This window comes from Drosophila nasuta, chromosome X, assembly GCF_023558535.2.
Source record: "Drosophila nasuta strain 15112-1781.00 chromosome X, ASM2355853v1, whole genome shotgun sequence".
Lineage (NCBI taxonomy): Eukaryota > Metazoa > Arthropoda > Insecta > Diptera > Drosophilidae > Drosophila > Drosophila nasuta.
In genome coordinates, this window is record NC_083459.1 from 28,852,743 (window position 1) to 28,876,875 (window position 24,133).

Genomic DNA, 24,133 nt, shown 5'->3' on the forward strand with positions numbered 1-24,133 from the left:
TAAGTAATAAATTAAGACTTCTACTATAATATACTTTATAAGTGTTAATATTAAAAAATTCCTGATGAATATGAAGTACACACAAATAGTTGTAAGCTGAAAGATAAAACTACTTATAGATAATACTTAGCTAAGTAATAGAGAGTGTAATCAATCTAAAAGCAGCTGTAACAAGATGTTGCCAAAAACGGAAATAAAATAAGAAACTGGGATATCTACATAAATAGCATCTTTATTTCGCTTGGGTGTGTTTTGTTTTTTCATTTTCTTTTCATTTTTTTTTTGTTAAATATTGTTTTACACATAAAACATTGCAACTGCAATACATAAATAGAATATATAATCCAATACAATACAATTTGTCAGCGCGCTCCCATTTCAAGTCAATTCGCTGAGGGGGAAAAGCAGCGAGTGTTTAGTTTTTGTTTTTTTTTTTTTGTCGAGGAGCGTCAGCCTTTTGTAAGGGGTATTATAACATCATGTGTGTGTTTGGTGTGTGTATAATATACTATTTGGTTTATCTAATTACATATATGTATATATATATATATATAGTATATATAATATTTGTATATAATGTATATATATAGTAGTTGGAAATCAATTTCAATTCTTTTATTTTTGGTGCTGTTTACTTGCTAAGATCACAATAAGTCGACTCCAGTTAAATCGTTATATACTTGGGACAACGGCACCAACAAACAAACAATCAATCAATCAATCAACGTCTTCAATCGTGTATCTTAAGGAATTCGGAAAATTCGTTGTGTCAGCTAATTTTTGGAGAATAGGAATGTGGGGGAGAACAGTTTGGTGTAACGCTTAATACTGCACAATCGAAATGTTAAAAATAATAATAGTAATAACAAATACACATAAAAAACAAGAAAAACAAACAATTTACGACTACAAGACGAAACAAATAACACGGGACATTTAGGGTGAAGGAATTGTACTGCGTTTCCGTTACGGTTTTCTTTTCTAATCCTAAATATACTACGTCAAAATTCAGCTAATTAAGAAAAAAACACAAAAAAAAACACAGCTTAGAGCGAGTTCGCTATATAGAGTATACACTGAGAAAGAGAGAGAGCGCGAGAGAGCATTATTTGTTAACACATTCTAAACATAATTAAAGTACATCGAAATAAAAACAAATGGAGTTCTAATGTCGTCTCTTCTACTTGGCTCCCGTCGTGCCATGATGATGAGGCTCAGCTCTGCTCTGATGATAAGGCGACTGCTGCGGCGGCGACTGATGATAATGCTCCTTGGGATTCCCCGCTGCATTGCCAGCAGCCGTGTGTGTCGTCGTCGAACTTGGCGCCAGACTCGACGCCGCCCCGTGCACTGTTCCATGGCTGTTGCAGTTCAGCGGCAGCGCTGCGACTGCGGCCAATGCTGCGGCAGCGGAGGCGGCTGCCACGCCCGCAGTGGCCGTATTCAGTTTGCTGCCGTTGGCACTGTTGTTCACCTTCAGCTGGCGTATCTCCGGAAAGAATTCAATCATCAGGATCTCCAGCAGCTCCTGTAAAGTAAGACACCATTTTAGACATTCAACATTGCGGTATTAATTTAAATAGGTTAACTAATAAATATACTAAAGGCTATATTTGGTATTGTTATATATTTCAAAATACAACATAAAGTGAAAAATATACCAGATTTTCGGCCAATGCAACTAAAACCCGTTGTAAGAAGCGTTGTTGCCCATACAAAAGTATTTCTTATATAACTTCTACAATTTACAAGCAAGTAAGTTAAATTTGTAAGACTATCAACATATTCAGAGAATAATCAAGAGAATTTAACGCCCTTTTCCATTACAGAAAACGTCCTAGCTCTTCTTGGTTCTTGCTTTAATGGACGGCCATAACTTATTGAACTTTTAACTTACATAGAACAAGTAAGAAAGCTACCTATTTGGAACAAAAGCAAAACAGTGCGGTTTTAATTTCAAAATATACTAAATTAATATACAGCAAAAATACTAAAAATATAGCAGACTATATTTGGTATATTGATATAGTACTGTACTCGAAAAATATATCAAAGGCTATATTTGGAATTTTGATATAGTACTATATTCAATAGAGTGCCATACCATAGAGTTAAAAATATATCACCAAAATACTAAAAGTATACCAAAGGCAATATTTGGTATATTTATATAGTGCTACATAGTATATACCGAATGAATACACCACAAATTTACAAAATTTTATACTCAAATATTTAGTATATTTGTACAACTAACTATACACCAAATGAATATACTAAAAAAATATACCCAAATATTTGGTGTATTAATATAGTATTTCGCTCAAAATATACCATAGAGTCCAAGTAAGATCAATAGTAAGTAGGTGTTTTTGGCCATACGGACAAACGGACATGGTTATATCCTCTCATCAAGAATATATACACTATATTGGGTCGAAGATGCCTTCTCTAGACTGTTACATACATATCCTGGTGGCACAAAGTTCTACCCTTCAACCTCATGGATATTGGGTATAATTACTTTACAGAAAACGCATTAAAGATTGGAGGGATAGCGAATTTAAATTGAACTTCTTAACTTACATAGAACAACTGTTTGTTGTATGTGGGATTCTGCAGGGCATCGAACACCTTGAGGACGCCACGTTTGGCCGCCTGGGCGCCGACAAGATTGCACAGCACCTCGGGTATGTGATCGGTGAGCAGAGCTTTCGCTGCATTCGTGGTCATCTCCTTCATGTCCTCGGAACGCACCGGATAAGCGGATGCCAAAACGCCGCCGGGCCAAAAGGATTTCAAAATCGCCGAGAAATAATTGTGCAGCATGGACTCCTCGAAGAGATAGGCAATCGATTCACGTATCTGACGATTGATCGTGCGTCCATAGGTGATCTGAACGAACGAGATGATGCTCTTTCGCAGCCACTTAAAGACGCCGCCCATATCGAAGATTTCACCCATGAGGGCATACATTGGTTCCGCTATCGAATCTTTGCTATCCAAATCTGCCAGCAGTTTGGCATCGCTGCTCGTCTCGCCATCGAGATACGTGGACATGTCATCGTCATCGCGTTGCAGTCCCCAAAACGGATCGCTTGCCTTGTTGCTGTCATGCGCCTTGGCCGCATCGCTCTTGAAGAGCGTCGACAACGAGAATTTGGACTTTTTGGGCGATGGCAACGTTTGCTTCAGATGATCCGAACTGGGACTGAGAAACGTATAGATCGCTTCGCTGCCATTCAAATGATCGTCCTCCAATATGAACTAAGTATATAAGTAGAGTTTAGGATCGTTTAGAAATATTTCCACCATATTTCTACTTACGTTGAGAAACTTTTGAATTTGTCCTTTGGCCTTTTCCTGTGCATGACGATCCGTCTTCAGGAAAAAGAACTTGAAGTTCGTGGGCAAATCGAGTGACTTTAAATTGGAGCTCACATGTCGCAGCTTGCGTTGCAGCTCCTGTTCAGGGGTAAATTAGTTGATAGTATTCAATTCACTATTAGTATTTAGTCTCTACTTACGTGCACTTGGTTAAGCGAACGCATCACAACCCAGCCACTGGATATGCCCGAGGGACGACGTCGCTGTGCACGTCCTGTGCTGCTGCTGCTGTCGCCATTCTTGGGCGCTGCCTGTGGCGGTGCATTGATGTCCTCGTCCACGTGCACGAGTATCATGAATTGGAGTGATTCCTTCTCATCGGATACCTGCAAAGCAAACAGTAAAGGAAGCTTTAGTTGAGTGTGCTCGACTGTGAAATGTTCTAAATATAAATGATCTGTCTTCTCTACTCAATTGTTATTCGCAAAGAACTAAAATTATCGTGAAGGCCTTAGTCTTATCTCTAGATCATTTCAATTTCGTATTCGGTATTAAAATAACTAGTATGAAAGCTTCAATTGAGTGTAACCGACTGTGAGATACCCGCTGCTCATTGTCAATAAAAACATATGCTGAAAATATACCACAAGAATACTAAAATATACACAAAAAGGTTATAAAAAGGTTCTTAAAACATTCCAAAATAATATACCACACACATAGTGAAAATATACCAACGGCTATACTCCGTTCAAAATATACTATAGAGTACACAATATACCAGATTGTCAGTCAAAGTATTTAAGCCTGTTTGGATTCTTACAGTTCTTTTAGAAAAATGTCTCGAAGTATCTCATTAAGATTATTTCTATTAAAAGTTCTTATAGAAAACTCTCTCAAAGTATCGAAGATTCTTTTCACTAAAAATTCTTATAGAAAACTGTCCTAAAATGTAATTGCTTCATATTGATTATCAAAGTTCTAGCTAACAATTGAATTTTGTATCAATATATATTCTTAGGGAATCACTATCCAAGCACTGAAACAACTTTAAACTATCCCTATACACACCTCGACACTTTGTATGGTCGCCTTCCATTTGCCCAGGTGCTCGGTCCAGGCATCGGTGCGTCGGAGATGCGCCTCCGTCTGTCGCTTCTCGCTCTTTAGCCACTCCATCTCCTTTTCGAGTATTTGCAGCACTTTCGATTCCGGTTTCACCGAATACTTGAGCGCATCGAGCGCTTGATTCTTCTTATCGATGCGCTCCTGTATCTGCTCCAGCTTTCGTCGCGCATACGACGTGTGTGCAGCGACATCGATGGCAGCCGGAGCACCGCCGGCACCATTGAGGCCATCGACAACGCTGGCCTGCTCATCGTCATGCACATCGCCGAGGAGTGTGGGACACATGAGCAAGGTGGGATCGTTAAATTCGTTCGAATCGAGCGCCTCCTTTAGCTGACGATACTGTTCGCTTAGCACAAATGGCGGATAGTATTTGTCCTCCAGTGTGCGCAGAATATTCCGCTGTATATCATAGAATATATCTGGACCCGCATCGCCGAGCACAAAGGTCTCGATCAGTTTGCGCTCATGCTTATCGATTTGTATCTCTGGCTTGGGTGCACGAATGTAGGTGTAAAAGATTTCGGTGCCCAGCTGATGGGTGGCACTTTTGTGCGAATGTTTCATCTCATCGACGGCCAGATAGAAGCCAACCAGCGCACTCGCCTTCAATGGCTCCAGGAACAGCGTAAAGAAGCGTCGACCCACCGCCGTATTGAGTATTTCCATCAGCGTTAAATCCTTGAAAGCAAAAGCAAAAGTCATTAACTGAATTTACATATGAAACGGAATTGTTCACTCACTGTGTCGCTGGAGTAGTTGCCATTCCATCCAAACTTGGCCAGATTCTTTTCACACTGACCCTTGGCCACCGTCAGTTGTTGCACATAACGCTTGAGCCGCACAGCGGCCGTCAGCTCGGATTTGGTTAGCGTATGATCCTCGGTATCGGGATCAAGTCCTTTGGCACGTTGCAAATTCTGCATGCTCGTCGCATGCATCAAATCATTCACAATGCTTTTCCGTATCAACGATAACTCCTCCAGATTCCCCGAATTGTTGATGATCTTGAGGAACTCCTCAAAGCTAGCCGCATACTCGTAGCTCCGTTTGCTGATCGCCGCTGCCGCCAGACGTGTCTCAATGTTTTGCACCACCTTCTGGTTGATGTAGTCCGGTGACGTCAGCATTTTGATCATCGGAAAGAATACTGTAAAGCACAATTTGAATAATGAGCAATGAATATAATTTATGCACTTGAACACGTTTCTATAATTGCTCTCGAATTTTAAGGTTAGTGTTTAAAAATGGAACCCTCAGTTGCGGTTGTCACAAAATCTTATAAATCAAGCTGGGAATATTGAATTGGGGAAAGCATGGAAGTTGTAACAATTTCCTAAAGATCTAAGTCAATCACAATCCGTCTTGAGGAACAGAATCTAAATAGTTATTTTACTATCTATAACCCTAGACTTTGTGCTGTAACAAGGCTTCAAAGCAAGCAGTAGAAGCAAGCAGTTGGGGAATACAATGAATTTTTATTGACAATTTGCTAAAGATCTAAGTTATATATTCAAGCTAAAGTTTTAATACATCGTGCTTACTTTTAAAGGAAGAATCTAAATAGTTTTTTTTTTACTATCTATGTATAAACCCTTGACAGCATTACTGGCTTCAACACAAGCTGAAGATTTGGGGAATGCAAGGAAGTTTTGAACAATTTTCTAAACATCTAAGTCAATCACTGTCCGTAGCATTTAAGCTAAAGTTTCAATACAATCGTTCTTACTTTTGGAGGACAGAATCTAAATAGTTCTTTTACTATCTTTTTCTATAACCTTTAAAAGCATTGTGGTGGCTTCAAAGCAAGATCAATATTTAGGGAATTCAAGGAAGTTTTTAACAATTGCCTAAACATCTAAGTCACACATTCTCCGTAGCATTCAAACTACAGCTTTAATAATTCATGCTTAGACTTGATGGACAGAATCTAAATAGTTTTAGTTAAAGTTGCGATTCTTTGTGTGCTTACTTTTAAAGGACAGAATCTCGCTGAGCAGCACTTTGAGTGGTGGCAGTGAATAGCCGCGTGGCAACAGCAGAATGACCATAATTTCGCACAGTTTACGCAAAAACTCCATTTCCTTCTCCTCATCGACCAGGTACGAATTGGTGCTAAACACAGGTGCACTGCTCGTCTCCGCACTAAAAGAGTAAAGTAATAATATTAGATGGAAATCCTAGAGGATCGATTGCTCAACTTACGCGCGTGCCTCGGCAATGCGAATCTTTTCGAGATGCACTGTGACGCGATTGATCATGTCAACGGCAATGATCTTAGCCGGATCCATGCGAGCGGCTCGCTCATGTATCTTTTGTATGGCATTCCAAAGATCCTCGCGTATGACATCATTGATGAGCTTGGGCTTGGTCACAACGTAACTGCGAAGAGAAGAGAGAAAAGTGTTGAAGGGAGTAGGATAAAGATGATATATGTATGTTACTCACCCTAGCCAGGGCACCATAAAGTCTCGTAGCACATACTCGATGATCTGCTGAAGCTGCAGATCGACTGTCTTGCCAAAGATCAATGGTAAATTCGATGGATTCTTGATGGGATTTGGCAAATCAAAAATGTGACTTCTATACGAATAAGACAAGATGATATTATTTGGTAAATACTCTATATATATGTAATTATAACGGTACTCACTTGGTGGCATTGTAGAGCAGCTTGGAGGGCAGTCGATTTGGCTTTGTGGGCTCATTGGTCGTAAATATGTAATGTATGTAGACGGTGCCGGCGACAGCTGTGCCCCAATAGAAGCAATAACAAAAGTGCAGATAAATTTTTAATTAACGAACTTTTTTTTGATGATGGCATTGACAATTATTTTTATAAAATGGCCGCTTTCTCTTCTCTGCTTTTTGTTTTTATTCTTTTGTATGTATATTTTTTTTTTGTGCGCCTAGCTGGTTTTGATAACAAATGAGTCATGCGACTTTAGATTAAACAATTTGGATTTACGTATTGAAAGTGATATCAGACCAGTTTAGAATTTTAGATATATGAGATACCCAGCAATAAGCTAACTCGAAGCCGGGCACACTATTTTTTTTTCTATGTAAATTACAAACATACATAGAATGCAATTCTACCCACAAAAAAACATTGAATGAGAATTGCGAATACGAAACTTTATAAATATTATTGTAATATTCTCTAACGTCTTACCTGCAAAGACCAGCACCAAGGAGTAGATGACGAATGCGAAGAATAAGAAGAACGTTGGATAATACCAAATAACGGCCAAAAGCGTCAATGTGATGCCGGAAATGATAAACTTCCAGTTTAATTGCAGCGCACGTAGCGAGCTAAAAATTATTAGGATGCGAAAGCGAAAAGAGAGAAGAGGAAGCGCAATAAATCTATTAATAATTGTGACAACAGCATACAAATGTACATACATACATATGTATGTATGTACAACCCCTTCCACAGTGTCCAACACATTCCCGCTTCCCACACACGCGTGCTTCCAATCCATTCCAATTGACCCATACAAATGTCATGCATATGCTTAAAGGATACACACACACACACACATGCACAAGCACGATACACGCACATGTTATGACATAGCGGTACTCTGACCAGGGCTGTCAACTTAAGGTGCGTGTATTTAAAAACGTTGCGTCTTCTTCTCACGTCTTTCACTTACCGCGTTGCCAGCAGTGTCAGTCGCTGTGTGGGCGTTGTTGGCGGCTCAGGTTCAATGGGAAACAATGGGCGGCGTCCCTCCATGTCGGCCAGCTGTTCCCAGCTCACACTCACACACACACACACACAGTCTCTGTCTATATTTGTATTATTGTTGGTAGTTTACAGTTACCACTGTTGTTGTTGTTGTTGCTTTGAATATTTGATGCGTTTTGTACATTTTTTGTTGTTGGCGACGACGTCGTTTCTTTAATGCTACTTGCTTAATTTGTAGCCTCTTGTTCTGGCTTTTGTCGTGTCTTTCGTTAGTTTTTTTTATTATTTTTTTTATAAATAGTTCTGTATAACCACTTCCGCCATCCCCCGGAACGCCATACAACACCCCGCGCCCTTGTAACTGCTTCCCTTATTTATTTATTATTTGTATCGCGCGTCGAGTGTCGTCACTAATGTTTGATCTCCTCTATGGGGAGAAGCAACGGTAATAAGAGGGGGCGGCGGGGGCAAAATCACAGCATCTATGGCAACAAGTTGATACTGATAAAACCAAAAAGCAAAAAACCCTCAAGGATAAAGGGGGGCGGCGCAAAACCACAAAAGTCAGCTACAGCAACTGCGTGTGATAAGAAGAGCAGCGCAGCAATTGCTGCTTGCACAGTTCTGCCTCCATAAAATCGTTTACTCTGCTGCTGCTCTCGTTGTTGTTGTCACTTTATATCGTTGCCGCTGCTGCGTAGATTACAACAAGTTGGAATTTGAGTTGGCGCGTTTGTATATCTATATCTGCTGTACAAATGTGCTGTGCTTCGGCTGGTCAAGCAGCGGAGCCGTAATTAATCATCACACACACTCAGCACACACTCACTTCCACTTTCAATCGCATTCACAAATACAATAAACCGTATAAATCAAAGTTTGTCCACTGTTGGTTGCTCGCTTGCTTGCTTGCTGTTGATGGGCCATTTGGATTTGTTGATATGCTATCGATGACGATAACCCTGTTGTGAATGCATATCGAAATCGACGCACCACCACCAAATGTCAACCGTATTGCCCGATAACGATAATAAACGTTCAGTGAACAAAAAAACCGCCAATAAGTTGAAAAATTGTTAATTTATTATTGTTGTAAGTGTCGCGAAGCTAAACAATACTTGGTGAATTTGAAAAAGTGTAAAATGTAAGCAAAAAAAACATTATCATTGGTATTGGTTTTGGTTTTGTTCTGTTTAATTCTTTTGTTAATGCGCATCACGCGCTTCGAGTCAGGTTTTTTTTAATTTTTTTTTGTCAATTGTGTTTTCTTTTTGTTGTGCCAAATCATTACCAAATTACCCGTCCCAAAGACACCAAATTAGACTACAAGTGGAACTGGCAATGAAATGGAGACACATTATAAACATCACTCGCTCTCTCTGTATGTCCCTCGTATCTAAAATTTGTTCTATTGCTGTTTTTCTTGACGCCGCAGCGCACGCTTGCGAGTGCCCAAAATGTTTTTCAAGACCACATTTCTAGCAAACTGTTCGCCCAGCAGAGCCTCTGTAAGATGGATGACTAGTTGAAGCAGAGCATGTGGCAGATATCCAGCTGTTTGGTTGGCAAAGCCGAGTGTCGAGAGTGCTGATTTTACATACGTTTGGGGCGAGGGCGCAAAAACACTCGGCTTGCGTATCTTGGACATGTTGGTGGCCACGAAACCGGGTTGCACGCTCTGCACCAGAATGCCATGCGCCTTGTACTCCGTCTGCAGATCATCGCTGAACTTGTTCACAAATGCCTAAAGCAAAGGAGATTGAATTAGTATCCTTAGTGTGTCAAACAAAAGCTTAGAGCTACATCACTACTTGGTAATAAAGCTAACAGTTACATCACTACTTCATTACTTGGTAATGAAGTGACGTAGCTGTTAGCTTTTGTAATGAAAAAGTCCCTTCTTATTGCCCGTTCAAATTGGGCTAGAATTGATCAAGTCAAGTCAGTCACTAAGTCAGACTTTAAAATCTATTTGTAGCTACCTTTGTGGAACTGTAGACGCTCAGCAGTGGATTGGGAATGACACCCGCAGTGGAGGACAGATTGATGACGACACCTTTGCGCTTCACGACCATGCCAGGCAAAAAGATCGCCGTCATATGGGTAACGGAATGAATGTTGGCCGACACAATGTCACGCAAAAACTTTGGATTCGTATTGTAGCAATCGAGGAAATAGTCGGGATGACTATAGCTGATGCCCACATTGTTGACCAACACGCCAACATCAAGTCCAGCTGTTTCCTGACGTATGCGATCGTAGATCTCAAAACCAGCTGTGAAGTCCACATCAATTACACGCACCTCGACGCCGAACTCATCGCCTGGAAGTATGCCACATGAAATTAATGTGTTTTAAGCCGGGCTTAAAGCATTTTGCCAGCTAACTTACCGATTTCCTTTGCCACCGTCTTCAATTTGTCCAACGATCGTGAGATCAACACCAGCTTCAGTCCTTTGCGTGCCAACTGCAATGGATATTTTGTGGGAAAACAATTTAATGTATGGAAAAGTTTAATATTTAATGAAATTGCAAACTTAATCGAATACTCTTGGCTCATCTAAGTCATAAAACAGTCAACAAGATCGAAGCTATAATTGCATTCTCAACTTCAACGGATAATACTTAAATTACTACAGACGAATCAGCAAAAATTAGATCGGTAAGTCAAATCGAATATTAACTATATGTGCAGCAAATCTTTTTTTAAAACAAAAAAAGGTGAAAAAGTCGGTTAGTCAAATTTTATATCTTACTCTATAAAAGTGAAAAATTAAATTCGTTCAGTCGAATCTATATATGCAGGAAATCGTTTCCTAAAACATAAGAAAAAGGTAAAGAATTTAAATTAAGTTAGGTCTTCTAAAACTTAAAAAAATTGAATGAGTAAAATTGGTTAGTCAAATCATATATCTTCTCTATATATGCAGCAAATCTTTTCATAAAACAAAAGAGGTGAAAGAGTCGGTTAGTCAAATTTTATATCTTCTCTAAATATGTGGGAAATCTTTCTCTAAAATAAAGCAAAAAAAAGTGAAAAATTAAATTCGATCAGTCGAAATCGTTTCCTAAAACATAAGGAAATATATTTCCTATATGTGAAAGAGTAAAATCGGTTAGTCGAATCTTATATATTCTATCTAATCTATTTCTAAAACAACGAAATCTAAACAAAAACTAGCTTGTTGAATATAGTATTTTGCATAATATAGGATCGTCAACTATTGATTAACAATTCAATTGCCCTAAGTTTAAAGTGTATTTCTACGACTTGAGTAAAAATAATTTAGCTAGCTGATTAAAAAAGAGTACTTAAAGCACAGTCAATACTAATTAGCATTATACAAGCGCGTCGTGTTCAAAGAAAGTCCATGCAAATATGACCCTTGGATGTCATTCGGAAAACATTACTTTTCAGCTAGCTAGCTAGCTAGCTAGCACATCGGTCGGGTTCAATTGGGGTCTCTCTCCGAGTTTTGGGATTGGAGAAGCGTAGTAAGCGACAACGTTTGTGCAAAGTGCTGATTAAGGTAAACAAGAATGGGGCAAATGCGATACGGTTTTCGTAAGTGTTGTTTATACTCTGAACTGCAGTTTGTTTGCCAGATCAACAGTTCTAGGGTTTTTTTGCTGTGTGTGTACATAGATCATGAGTTCAGATCGGATCAGATCAGTTCAGTGTATGTTTTTTTGGGTGCTACTTTCGGATATGGGTAATTAGCACTTTAGCGCAAAAGTGCAATTGAGAAAAGATGCATTAACTAGCATTAGTGTGTAGAAAGGCAGCTATTTAAGAGGCTAATGGAATCCAATGTTCAAGTCATGCTTAAAGCTTAACGCAAATGCCATAATGTCAATTTGTTTGTTAATTGCAATTTTTCGTCGTAGATATTGTTTTTTGCTGTTGTTGTTGTTGAGATGTTTTCTGACCAAGTCATCACACTCTAAGGGCATCTTACCTCCCGAGCATAAGCTTTGCCAATGCCGTCCGTCGATCCGGTGATAACTACAAAAAAAAAAAACGGAAAAAAAAGATATATGAAAAAAAAATATTATAGTACATGGGGTAATCAATAGGTTAGCAACTATATAAATTTTTGGTGTCATAAGTGTGAGTAATGTGTGTGTAAGGTGGAAAGCCCCTTATCAGAAGCAGCGCTGCCGCTTTAGCTAGTTTCACGCTAGTTTTGGCTGCCGCCAACACTGATCAGGAGACTCAACGCATGATTTTTATCAGCGCACAAAGTTCAAAATGGCGGCGACTCTTTTGAAGTTGTTGTTCTTGTTTTTCTTACTCACCTGCCCAGTCGCCCATTTTGGCCAGATTCACCGAGGAGCCAACCAACTGTGGCCCCAAAATATTCGAATAGATCCATGGCAGGACTTTGCGGCATATCTGAAAGCCGACAATGCTGATGGCAATGCCGCTCAATATTTTCAATAAATGCGAATTCTCATCCATTTCTTTATGTGTGTGTGTGTTTTACACTAGCTTAGTAGTAATTAAAACAAAACAGCAATTTCGGTATTTATTAGCGTTGTGCTTTGCGTTGACAACTGCGGCGGTCTCGGGCTCCGTTGGCTGCCTGAAAAATATTCAATTGAACTGTCGTTGTAGCTTCTGCCTCAGTCGCTGTCGCTGTTTGCTGTCGCTGCCTCAGTCGCTGTCGGCGTCGATTTGTTTTTGCTTTTGTACTGAGGTTTGTGTTTTGCTTTTGGACTCTCTGCTCAGCTCTGCTCTGCCCCGTTGAATTGACCGGCAGAATTGAATATATTTTGTATATTTTTTCTTTTCCTTTTTGTTTATTGCTAATAGTGCGCGTTGCGTTTAATATGCAAGACAGATACGATTATCGAATGCGTGTGTGTGTGTGTGTTGACCGAATCAAACAAAAATCGTTGTGTTCTGCATGCACAAGAGAAGAGAAGAGTTTTTTTTTTTGGAAAATTTCTTTGGAAATTTAATTGAATTTACAACATGAAATGTCAACGACGGCACGAAAAATGAAATGCCGACTGAGCACATATTTATTTGTATGCCTGCATGTGTACTTTGTGTGTGTGTGTGTTAGTGTGTGTCTGTGTGCCCGTCTAGCTTCGCGCCACTTATGTAATTTGCAAGTGTGTGTGTGTGCGAACACGCCTCGGCAGCGCGCTCTCGTCGCACATGCTTTCCATACGAATCCCATATCGCACCACCAACAAAACGATAAGGGGGCACACACACAGACGCACACACACATGCATAGAGACTCGCAGTAACGCGCTCTCTTTTACTCTCACCCCGAAAAAAAAAACTGCACATGCGCAGGAGACGTAAATATAGCAAGCAGCAGCTGCAGCAGGCAATTCGATGACGATAACATTAGAATACTATCAAATTTTAGCTAGTCTAGGAAAATAAATAAAAATTCAAATACGAAATATTAATACAAATATAATTTAACTCTCAACAAATATGCGCATTTAACGGCACATTGAAATGTGCTTTGAGGATAATCTTTAAATAGCGTGGCGCACATGCACACTAGATGGCGCCAGCTCGTGCATAAAGTATTGCATACGTTTAGGCTGACGATTAAATTTAACGTACTTTTGAATAAAAGCAAAGCAAGCCATTTTAATTGGCAACTCTGTGCGCTGTGCACAACCCTAGAATAATGATTGCTGCTGCTGCGCGAGAGCAATATGGAGTATCTGCTGCTGCTGCTGCTGCTATCTGTGGCGGCAGTCTTGTGTCAAGTGCGTGCGAACCAACAACCAACGCTTAAACGTGGCGCCGGCAAATGCAACATGGTCACATCGACATCAACATCATCATCATCAAGAACATTGTCAAGAGCACAAGCATCAGCAGCAGCAGCAGCAGCTAACACGTTAAAAGTGAGCAATTGTTGTGCGCTGCCATTGCGAGCCAATTTCTGGGTTAACACATAATAAAATATGCAAGCATCCATCCACCAAAAATAAAAGGGGGTAACAAATGTTTCGTTTTTGCAAACATTTAACATGAAAAATACATATGTATGTAAATAAATAAAAGTGTCCACCATTGTGCAATATTGGCAAACGAAACGAAACGAAAGAAAAAAAAGACTAAGAACACATTCTCGACATCCTTTTGCAATCTGAATTGTGTTAGGCAGCTGAGCGTGTGGCATGCGCACATCGCATCCTGACCTACATTCCAATTATTGGTCATCTAAGCAGCATCAGCAGCAGCAGCAGCCAAGTAACATAGTCGCAAAGTGGAAGACCAACAAATAAAAACACTCTCTCACACACACACACAAATATAATAAAAGAAAATACAAATAATAAAAGTGTTGCTAATAAAATGTGAACGATTTCAGTGAAATGGCCAGCAATCGATGAGAGCAAACACTCTGAATACAACTCAAGCTCAAGCACAAATAAAAAACAGCCAACACAAAAAAAAAAACTCAATGCATCGCCACAAAAAATCTCGCACGCATCTCGAATCTCAAACTCAAACTCAAACTCAATCAGAATCTGAATCTCAAAGACAAACTCAAATAAACGCAAGTTGCAATATGTTGAAAGCGATTCGAAAGTGATGCAAAGTTGTCGATTAGATAAAGAAACCATAACAAGGAGCAGCCTAAGGACAAAAGCATAACAAGGACAAGAACAAGTTGAACTAAAAGAAGCAAAACGAAGAAGAGCAACAACATCAACAACAACAACTATTTGCATTCCAAGCACTTTCATTATATGTGCATATGCTGCGGTGAGTTTTCCCTTTCCGCATTCCGCTTTCAGCTTTTCCTCCTCCATTTTCCATTTCCCCCTGCATTTCTTGCACTAATCGCCAAGTGATGACGAACTCTTGACACCTTTGATTGACGTTTCAATTGATTTTGCAGTGATGAAATCTAGATTATTTTGGATATTTGCAATTATATATTCATCGCTACATCACATAGGCTCCGGATCCACCTCGACGACATGTGAGTTGCTCTCTCTCTCTATTTGAAATGTCATTTTTTTAGTGAAAGTTGATTTATGTTTAATGCTCATAGAATGAAGAATAGTTTCTTGAGTGTAGCATATGTTTAAGCAAGTGTTGTAATATTTCCGAGGAAAGAACTAACTATGGAAAGTCCTTAAAGGAATAGAAGTAATGATTATCAGGAAATGAATATTGATTTAAGTAAGTTCTTAAATAACTTAGACTCTGCTTCAAGTTTGCAATTGAAAGTTGAAGTTCAATTAAAAGAACTGTATTCCCAAAAATGATAGAGCTCTAAATCTAAATATGTACTAGATTAGTTAAGATAGTCAACTTTGTATTAATATATTCGACCTGAGTATCATTTAAATTTGATGTATGTACCAATATTGAGGAATATCCCTGAGATCTCTTGACAGAGTAATTAAGATACGCTGTAAGCTTCGATGGGACGTGACCTGGCGCTCGACCAACTCAAGTCAAACTGCAAGGCTAATGTGTGCTTCAATAAACATTAACTTAACCGAAATAACCCACTTTCAAGAAAAGACTGCAGGTTAATTCTTGGCTTTTTAACTGGTTACTAGCAGATGTCCATGCTGTAAAGCATGTTCAGCATCACAAATAGTGAATGATCATTTCCGAAACTAAGGAAAGATTGCAGCTTTTCCTCTTTGTATGTCCAACATTATCCCGACTCCGGGATTGAATTGCAGTGTCTAAATGATCTTCGGGATCTTCGGGATCCTGAACATCACGAATAGTGATCAGTGCAGGAAATGTAACGAGTTTGGAATTAAGGAAACACTTGAGCATCTTCTCTGTAGATTCCTCGATTCGTCGTGCAACAACGATCCAGGATTTTGCTGACTTTTGCCAAAAATGAATTCACCTTATGCGACTTCTGAATCGAAGCCAACTTATACCGGTACAGCTAAGAACCTCCACTTTTCTAAGCTCCGCTCTTCTTAGGAGCACCCGGTTCTACCTAAGAACTAATATTAAGGAAAGTTAATGGAATTGTATTGTATTAAGTAGGGAAAATATCCATAGAATTAAGAATCAAGAATTGCATTCCTTACCTGTAAATATTCAAAGATATCTAAGGTAAACTGAACGTATTGTAGTTATAAAAAGACAGTTGAGAAATTAAAATTATATTTATATCTTTACAAATATTAAAAAGCATTTTGGAGATGAAAAACCTTATGTTATAAAGATAATATTCCGATTTAACATTGAATATGAATATCTACTAATTTAGTTATGTTAGATTCTTATAAATGTGATCTATCAAAATTAAGCAAAGTGAGTAGAACTATGTTGTTTTAAAAAGGGAAAATTTCGGATTCCTTAGAGGATATAAAGTTTTAAGAATCTGTTAGTACAGAAGTGCATTAGTTACCTCTTGATATTCAAATTTATCTATTCAAAAACTATAGTTTTCATATAATAATGGAAATGAAAAACATCAAGTTAAAAGTTCTAAGAAAATATTCCGATATTTGTCTAAACTTAATTGCAATCTGTAAAAATGATTTGAATGCTTTATTAATCATCACAATTTTCAAGACAGTTCAAATTGAAATGAATTATGTTGTCTACTATACAAAAATACTGAGATCTCACAAATTGCTGTTGGTTGCAGTAAAACGTCCCCGAGCTGGCGATCCGTTTGACACGTTTCCGAAAAACTTCTGGCAGGAGTTCTCGTCGCCGTTCACAGACACGCCCGAGGATGAGGAACTGGAGGTCACCGAGACGACAACGCACGAGCCATTTCCGTTCTTTGCCGATCCGTATACGACAATCAACATAAGCACACAGCTCTCATCGAATGTGTATCTGCATTGTCGGGTCAACGATCTGCAGGGCAAGACGGTGTCGTGGATGCGACGCAAGGGCGACGATCTCGCCCTGATCACATTTGGCCAGCACACATATAGCGGGGATTCGCGCTATTCGCTGGAGTTTGAGGAGCCCAACGATTGGAAGCTATTGATACAATTTGCCAATGAACGTGACGAGGGTCCCTACGAGTGTCAAGTGTCGTCGCATCCACCGTTGGTACTCTTAGTATACCTAACTATAATTGGTAAGTGTCAAAGATCATTTGCAAAGTCGTATAGTGTATTAATCTTAGCTTTACTTACTCAGTTCCTCATGTGGAAATTCTCGATGAGCGAGGATCGGCCACACCGGAGAAATACTACAAGGCTGGTAGCACCATTGAGCTGCAGTGCGTCATCTCAAAGATACCACATCCATCGTCCTACATCACCTGGCGCCATGGCGTACGCTTGCTCAACTACGACACCAGTCGCGGTGGCATTAGGTAAGATTAATTTCCTCCTTCATAACTTCCATCCTTGCTCATTCTCTCCCTCCTTCTTTGCAGTGTCAAAACGGACATGCTGCCAGGGAGAGCCTTGAGTCGTCTCTACATTGCCAATGCGAATCGCCAGGACACTGGCAACTACACCTGCATGCTGGGCAACGAGATAACGGAAACTGTTGTAGTGCATGTGCTAAATGGTGAGTCAAAACGAAAAACCGAGACAGAGGGAAGCCATTTTATGCACCTAGAAGGAACATCGAACATCCCACTGTTTGCTTCACTTTTTATACCCGCTACCCATAGGGTAGAAGGGTATTATAAATTTGTGCCGGCAGGAAATGTATGTAACAGGTAGAAGGAGGCATCTCCGACCCTATAAAGCATGTATATTCTTGATCAGCGTCAACAGCCGAGACGATCTAGTCATATCCGTCTGTCCGTCTGTGTGTCTGTCCGTCCGTCCGTATGAACACCTAGATCTCAAAGACTATAAGAGATAGAGCTATAATTTTTTTTCGACAGCATTTGTTATGTTTGCACGCAGATCAAGTTTGTTTCAAATTTTTGCCACGCCCACTTCCGCCCCCGCAAATCAAATAACAAGCGTAATTTTAAAGCTAGAGTTGCAAATTTTGGTATATATAATAATAACTATAGTAGTTATGATTCCTGATTGAATTTGGTTGCGATCAGATAAAAATTGTCGAAGTTATTAAAGAAATACTTTTGTATGGGCAAAAACGCCTACTTACTAGGGCTCTTAGTTGTTTTGGCTGACAATCTCGTATATTGTGCCGTCTATGGTATATTTTGAATAGTGTACTATATCGATATACCACATATACCATTTGGTATATTTTTAGTATATTTGCAGTATATTTGGTATATTTAAATAATAATACCGCAAAATATATTGGCTTTAATCAAATTGGGTAGCGGGTATCTCACAGTCGACTACACTCGACTGTATCTTTCTTACTTGTTAGTTTAAGGAAAGGGAAAAGAATGAACCCAAAATGCGAGGCAGAAGCCTGTGAAGAGGTTGTGAAAGTGCAAGTCGATTTCATTGTAGTCCCAACTCAACTTTTCCTTTCAACGCAATTTATTAAAGCATACTTTTAGGCGCACGCTGATTTCGTAGAACAGTTGCTGGGTTTCAGCTATAACTCAAAATTAAAGCATACTTTTAGGTGCGTTCGAACTAAACTATTTGTGGACAGCAACATCTTTCCGCATTTAATAATACGGCAGTCATTGTGTGTGGCTTCTTCCTCTTGTCAAATTACAATTTAATGTTATTTGAGAGGCTTCGTTTATTTATGTCGATTTTTAGCCTTTGAATGAATGAACTATATGAAAATACTTTATTGTTTAAGCTTATGCTCAATCAAGATTCTTTAGAGTTTAGTTTTCAAAGTTTGCTTTAGGTTTTAAGTAAACTAATGGTTGATCTCTGAAGTAAGAATGCACTCTGTGGTATATTTTAAATTGAGTAATATACCATATATAGCAGTTGGTACAATTTTAGTATTTTTGTATATTAATTTGGTATATTTTAAAATTTATACCGCACTGTTTTATTCAAAATAGGTATCTTACAGTCGAGCACACTCCATTGTAGCTTTCGTATATGAAAATACTTGATTGTTTAAGCTTATTGCTCAATCCAAAGTTTCCTTCCCTTTTTGTAGTAAGTTATGAAGCTAAGTTTTTTATACCCGCTACCCATAGGGTAGAAGGGTATTATAACTTTGTGCCGGCAGGAAATGTATGTAACAGGTAGAAGGAGGCATCTCCGACCCTATAAAGTATATATATTCTTGATCAGCATCAATAGCCGAGACGATCTAGCCATGTCCGTCTGTCCGTCTGTCCGTATGAAACACTGGATCTCAGAGACTATAAGAGATAGAGCTATAATTTTTTTTCGACAGCATTTGTTATGTTTGCACGCAGATCAAGTTTGTTTCAAATTTTGCCACGCCCACTTCCGCCCCCGCAAATCAAAAAAATCGAATAACAAGCGTAATTTTAAAGCTAGAGTTGCGAATTTTGGTATATATAATAATAACTATAGTAGTTATAATTCCTGAAAATTTGGTTGCGATCAGATAAAAATTGTCGAAGTTATTAAAGAAATACTTTTGTATGGGCAAAAACGCCTACTTACAAGGGGTCTTAGTTACTTTGGCTGACAATCTGGTATATTGAGCCGTCTATGGTATATTTTGAATGCGGTACTTTATCGATATACCACATATACCATTCGGTATATTTTTAGTATTTTTGCAGTATATTTGGTATATTTTGAGAATAATACCGCAAAATATATTGCTTTTATTCAAAATGGGTAGCGGGTATCTCACAGTCGAGTACACTCGACTGTAGCTTTCTTACTTGTTTAAGCTTGCTTTAACTTTTCAGTTTAAATACTAAGGGTTGATTTTGTAATGTCTCAATGTCGTTATAGAGAACTTTATTGAGCAAACTTATTTTATTTAGACAATAGCTATAGAAATTACTTTATTAGGTAATTGAAAAATCGCCTTAAAAAGGAAAATATTTGCCAAGTAAACTAAAGACTGATTTATCAGTTATAAAATAAGTAAGAAAAAAGTATGAAGTATTATTATTATACCCGCTACCCATAGGGTAGAAGGGTATTATAACTTTGTGCCGGCAGGAAATGTATGTAACAGGTAGAAGGAGGCATCTCCGACCCTATAAAGTATATATATTCTTGATCAGCGTCAACAGCCGAGACGATCTAGCCATGTCCGTCTGTCCGTCTGTGTGTCTGTCCGTCTGTCCGTATGAAACACTGGATCTCAGAGACTATAAGAGATAGAGCTATAATTTTTTCGACAGCATTTGTTATGTTTGCACGCAGATCAAGTTTGTTTCAAATTTTTGCCACGCCCACTTCCGCCCCCGCAAATCAAAAAAATCGAATAACAAGCGTAATTTTGAAGCTAGAGTTGCGAATTTTGGTATATACAATATTTACTATAGTAGTTATGATTCCTGAATGATTTGGTTCCGATCAGATAAAAATTGTCGAAGTTATTAAAGAAATACTTTTGTATGGGCAAAAACGCCTACTTACTAGGGGTCTTAGTTGCTTTGGCTGACAATCTGGTATATTGTGCCGTCTATGGTATATTTTGAATGTGGTACTATGTCGATATACCAAATATACCATTTGGTATATTTTTAGTATTTTTGCAGTATATTCGGTATATTTTGAGAAAATACCGCAAAATATGTTTCTTTTATTCAAAATGGGTAGCGGGTATCTCACAGTCGAGTACACTCGACTGTAGCTTTCTTACTTGTTTTGTTATTTGTTATGAGTTCTGAATAAGTTCAGAAAAAGTATGATATATTATTATTTATTTTTTGATATGATTTCTGAATAAGTAACGTATGAATTTTATTTATTTATTTCTTGTTAAAATTTCTGAATAATAATAAGGAACAAATGCGAACTTTTATTATTTATTTTATGTTATGATTTCTGAATAAGTAAGGAACAAGTATGAAATATTATTATTTAAATCTGAATTGTAAAATAAGTAAGGAATAAGTATGAAATATTATATTATTATTTATTTTTTGTTGTGATTACTGATAAGTAAGGATGAAGTATGAACTAATGTTTTGTTTTTTGTTGTGATGTGAATTCTTATTTCTTTTTAAAAAAAATCAGTAATCCGTAATCTATGAATGATTTGTCTTCGTATTTTTCAGGTGAGGAACCAGCTGCAATGCAACATGCGAATGGAACGCGATTCATGTCGAGTCCCTTAACTATGGTTGTGTTTTTTATAATATTTGCGATAGTGAAACCGTTCCAGCGATGACAACATTCAGAATGGCAGCAGAATCGATGGTAAACGGTAAGGCTATCAACAAAAAATATTCAAAACAGAGCAAAAACTTCAAAAGTCAGAAAATGTGGGGAAAAGTATGATGGGAAAATGCAAAAACCAAAACATAAAAAAAAAAACAAAACTAAAACAAAAATCAAAAAAAAACATAAAACAACAAAAAAAAACATTGAACAAAAATCTTGTCCAGGATTGCATTTTCAACTTTTACTCTAATCATGGGTTGTTTAAAAATACATAGCATAAATGAAATACTAAAAGTAAGATTAAGAATAACGAACACAAAATATGTATTTAAAAAAGACATATATAGAAATCAAAAAAACAAAGTCGTATATAAGGGCGTACGCAAAAATACCATAAAAAAAAACTAACAAAAAAAGGAAATACCTAAAGAATTGATTTTGCAATTGAAAAAAAAACGAAAAAAATTGAATGTGAATACAATTTAAACTCTGATGCGTACTACTCAAAGGCCGTGTTTTTGTTGGCTATTATAGTACAGTCCCCCGATCCCCACTTCCCCTGTTCCCATCCTATCCATAACCCATAATATATGCTAGTTCCATCCATCGCCTATTTTCGTATTCGAAATTCGAAACCAAAAACAAAACTTCCTCTGCATTTTAATGGTTGTAGCTTCTTGAGAACAAAAAATCAAATGGCATATCAGTTGGGATCATTGGCAAATGTCTTTTATCTAGCCTTGCAGAGCATATAAAATATGAAATCTATAATAAAAGAGGTTTCTTTTCTTGTCCGAAGTTTTATTTGAAATCGGGAAATGTTCAATTCAAATTTGAAACCCTTTGTGACTTGAATTGATATATTTCAAATTTTGGTTTTCTCCTTTTTATTCCTATTCCCATACAACAATGAAACAATCGGTCCAAAAATTATGTTTGTTTCTTGTCTGCAAGTGTATTAAAACTTCGGCTTGCCGAAGAAAGCTTTTTTTACTTCTTAACAAATTTGAAATTCCCATTTAAGCATTTGATGATTTTAGTTAGATTCAATGTCTTATAGTTATACCGCATATATCATAAAAAAAAAACAAACAAACAAACAAATACTGATGTAGACCATATAGGCGGACTGTAGAGCAAATCCAAACCCTAGAAATATTGAAAACCTAAAAACAACAAGTCGAAAATAACGAAAATAATGCCATTCAAAATGGGATACATATCTTTTAATTAGAGAACAAATTGTTGTTAAAAATCAGTTAGGTTGCGGAACCAATGAACATTTTGACCATCGTCGTATCGTAGTAGGATCTCTTTGGTATCCCTCTTTGATCAGAGAGAGAGAGAGAGAGAAGAGAGAGAGAGAGAGAGAGAGAGAGAGAGAGAGAGTGAGAGAGAGAGAGAGAGAGAGAGAGAGAGAGAGATGGAGAGAGATAGAGAGAGAGAGAGAGAGAGAGAGAGAGAGAGAAAAAAGAAAGAAAGAGAGAGAGAGAGAGAGAGAGAGAGAGAGAGAGAGAGAGAGAGAGAGAGAGAGAGAGAAAGAAAGAGAGAGAGAGAGAGTAAACACGGACCAATGGGTAAAAATACTTGAATGATTTGTCCCCTCTCCCCCCCCCTGTCACATCCATAATGCATCCGACATATTCTTTTGGTATTCACATAGTAAATAGAATTTAAATTTTCGAACTTTAACGCTTTATTCCCGTTCGCTTGGATCATCATTAATCATCTCCTATGTAATATCGATCTATTTCCCTATTCAAAACTTCAGCTCCCATATATTTGGTATTAACTCTCTAAAAAAAACAAAAAAAAAAAAAGTAAATTATATATACGATGTGAAAATCAAATGGAAAGCAAACAAAAAATGATGTAATTGTTAAGAAACTATTATAAACTTGGCTAATTTTGAATGGTCCATAGTAGTTATTGTAAATTATTAATTAAATTGATGGCAAAGAGGGGGCGTGTCACGAATACCGCCCACGATTTATTATATTTGTATAATTAACATGATTATAATTCGTGGTGATTATTATTACATACATACATACATACATATATAATTATGATTATTATTGATTATTGATTATCGATTATTGATTATGATTATCGATTATTGATTACCGATTATCGATTATTGATTGTGGAGTATGCCCTTAAATACAAACAAATGTTGGAGTGAGATAATGAAACAATACTTAGAGACTAAAGAAAGTGACGAAACTTTTAGAAGCATTTTGGTTACACAAATATTTAAGAATTATTACAACAACAACAAAACTAAACGAAACAAAACAAAACAAAACAATTGATATTAAATAACTAACGTAATATAAATACAAAACATATTTATGTATACGGCCGTCAAATGTCAATGCCGTTATTTCTATAATAATGCAAAAATTGTATAAAACAAAACACACACACACACATTCACATATTCATCACACACACACACACACACACGTGCATACACATCTCACTTATTCACATTCATTCACAGACATTTGTTTTTTCTATTAAAAAAAAAAAGAAAGAAAATTTAAAATCGATTCAAGTAGTTTTAATTTTGAGCAAAACAAAACTAAATACAAAATCGAACCAAATAAAGGATCAAATAAACTTTTTTCTGAAATCATGGCGCTTCCGATATTGCGAGTTATCGATAATTCCACTGCAGAGCAACTGATATTAAGCTCGGAATAAAGTCGATAAGTTATCGATAGTCTTCATAAAAGTTAATGTGCGGTAAATTTGAATTGCGTCTTCTTGACCGCTTTTTGGTAGAATTAAAAAACCACTTAGTTACAA

General features: G+C 37.6%; 3 protein-coding genes across 6 annotated transcripts; 1 reads left to right on the forward strand and 2 right to left on the reverse strand.

Moving 5' to 3' along the window:
- Nucleotides 1-396: 396 nt before the first annotated feature.
- On the reverse strand, nt 397-9,069 carry LOC132796966 (sorting nexin-25). The gene is made up of 13 exons (XM_060808351.1): nt 8,982-9,069; nt 8,118-8,634; nt 7,631-7,770; nt 7,109-7,205; nt 6,904-7,038; nt 6,661-6,837; nt 6,428-6,600; nt 5,199-5,605; nt 4,399-5,136; nt 3,528-3,713; nt 3,328-3,465; nt 2,587-3,267; nt 397-1,528 (listed from the first exon to the last, which is right to left on the reverse strand). The coding sequence occupies exons 2-13, from the start codon at nt 8,198-8,200 to the stop codon at nt 1,181-1,183; spliced, it is 3,303 nt and encodes a 1,100-aa protein (XP_060664334.1). The 5' UTR covers nt 8,201-8,634; nt 8,982-9,069; the 3' UTR covers nt 397-1,180.
- A 144-nt stretch (nt 9,070-9,213) lies between these two features.
- LOC132796972 (very-long-chain 3-oxoacyl-CoA reductase) lies at nt 9,214-13,138 on the reverse strand. 2 transcript variants are annotated; one of them, XM_060808359.1, is made up of 6 exons: nt 12,452-13,138; nt 12,112-12,158; nt 10,544-10,619; nt 10,135-10,475; nt 9,754-9,896; nt 9,214-9,658 (listed from the first exon to the last, which is right to left on the reverse strand). In XM_060808359.1, the coding sequence occupies exons 1-6, from the start codon at nt 12,612-12,614 to the stop codon at nt 9,631-9,633; spliced, it is 798 nt and encodes a 265-aa protein (XP_060664342.1). In that variant the 5' UTR covers nt 12,615-13,138; the 3' UTR covers nt 9,214-9,630. The 2 variants fall into 2 exon arrangements, with proteins under 2 accessions (XP_060664342.1, XP_060664341.1); XM_060808358.1 differs by having other exon boundaries at nt 9,214-9,896; nt 12,452-13,137.
- Nucleotides 13,139-13,742: 604 nt separating this feature from the next.
- LOC132796970 (peroxidasin) lies at nt 13,743-22,744 on the forward strand. 3 transcript variants are annotated; one of them, XM_060808356.1, is made up of 7 exons: nt 13,747-14,035; nt 14,506-14,903; nt 15,040-15,123; nt 16,774-17,220; nt 17,283-17,460; nt 17,524-17,660; nt 21,214-22,742. In XM_060808356.1, exons 2-7 carry the CDS (start codon nt 14,888-14,890, stop codon nt 21,324-21,326), a joined length of 975 nt encoding a protein of 324 aa, XP_060664339.1. In that variant the 5' UTR covers nt 13,747-14,035; nt 14,506-14,887; the 3' UTR covers nt 21,327-22,742. The 3 variants fall into 3 exon arrangements, with proteins under 3 accessions (XP_060664340.1, XP_060664339.1, XP_060664338.1); XM_060808355.1 differs by having other exon boundaries at nt 13,747-14,903; XM_060808357.1 differs by lacking the exon at nt 15,040-15,123 and having other exon boundaries at nt 13,743-14,903; nt 21,214-22,744.
- The last annotated feature ends 1,389 nt before the right edge of the window (nt 22,745-24,133 follow it).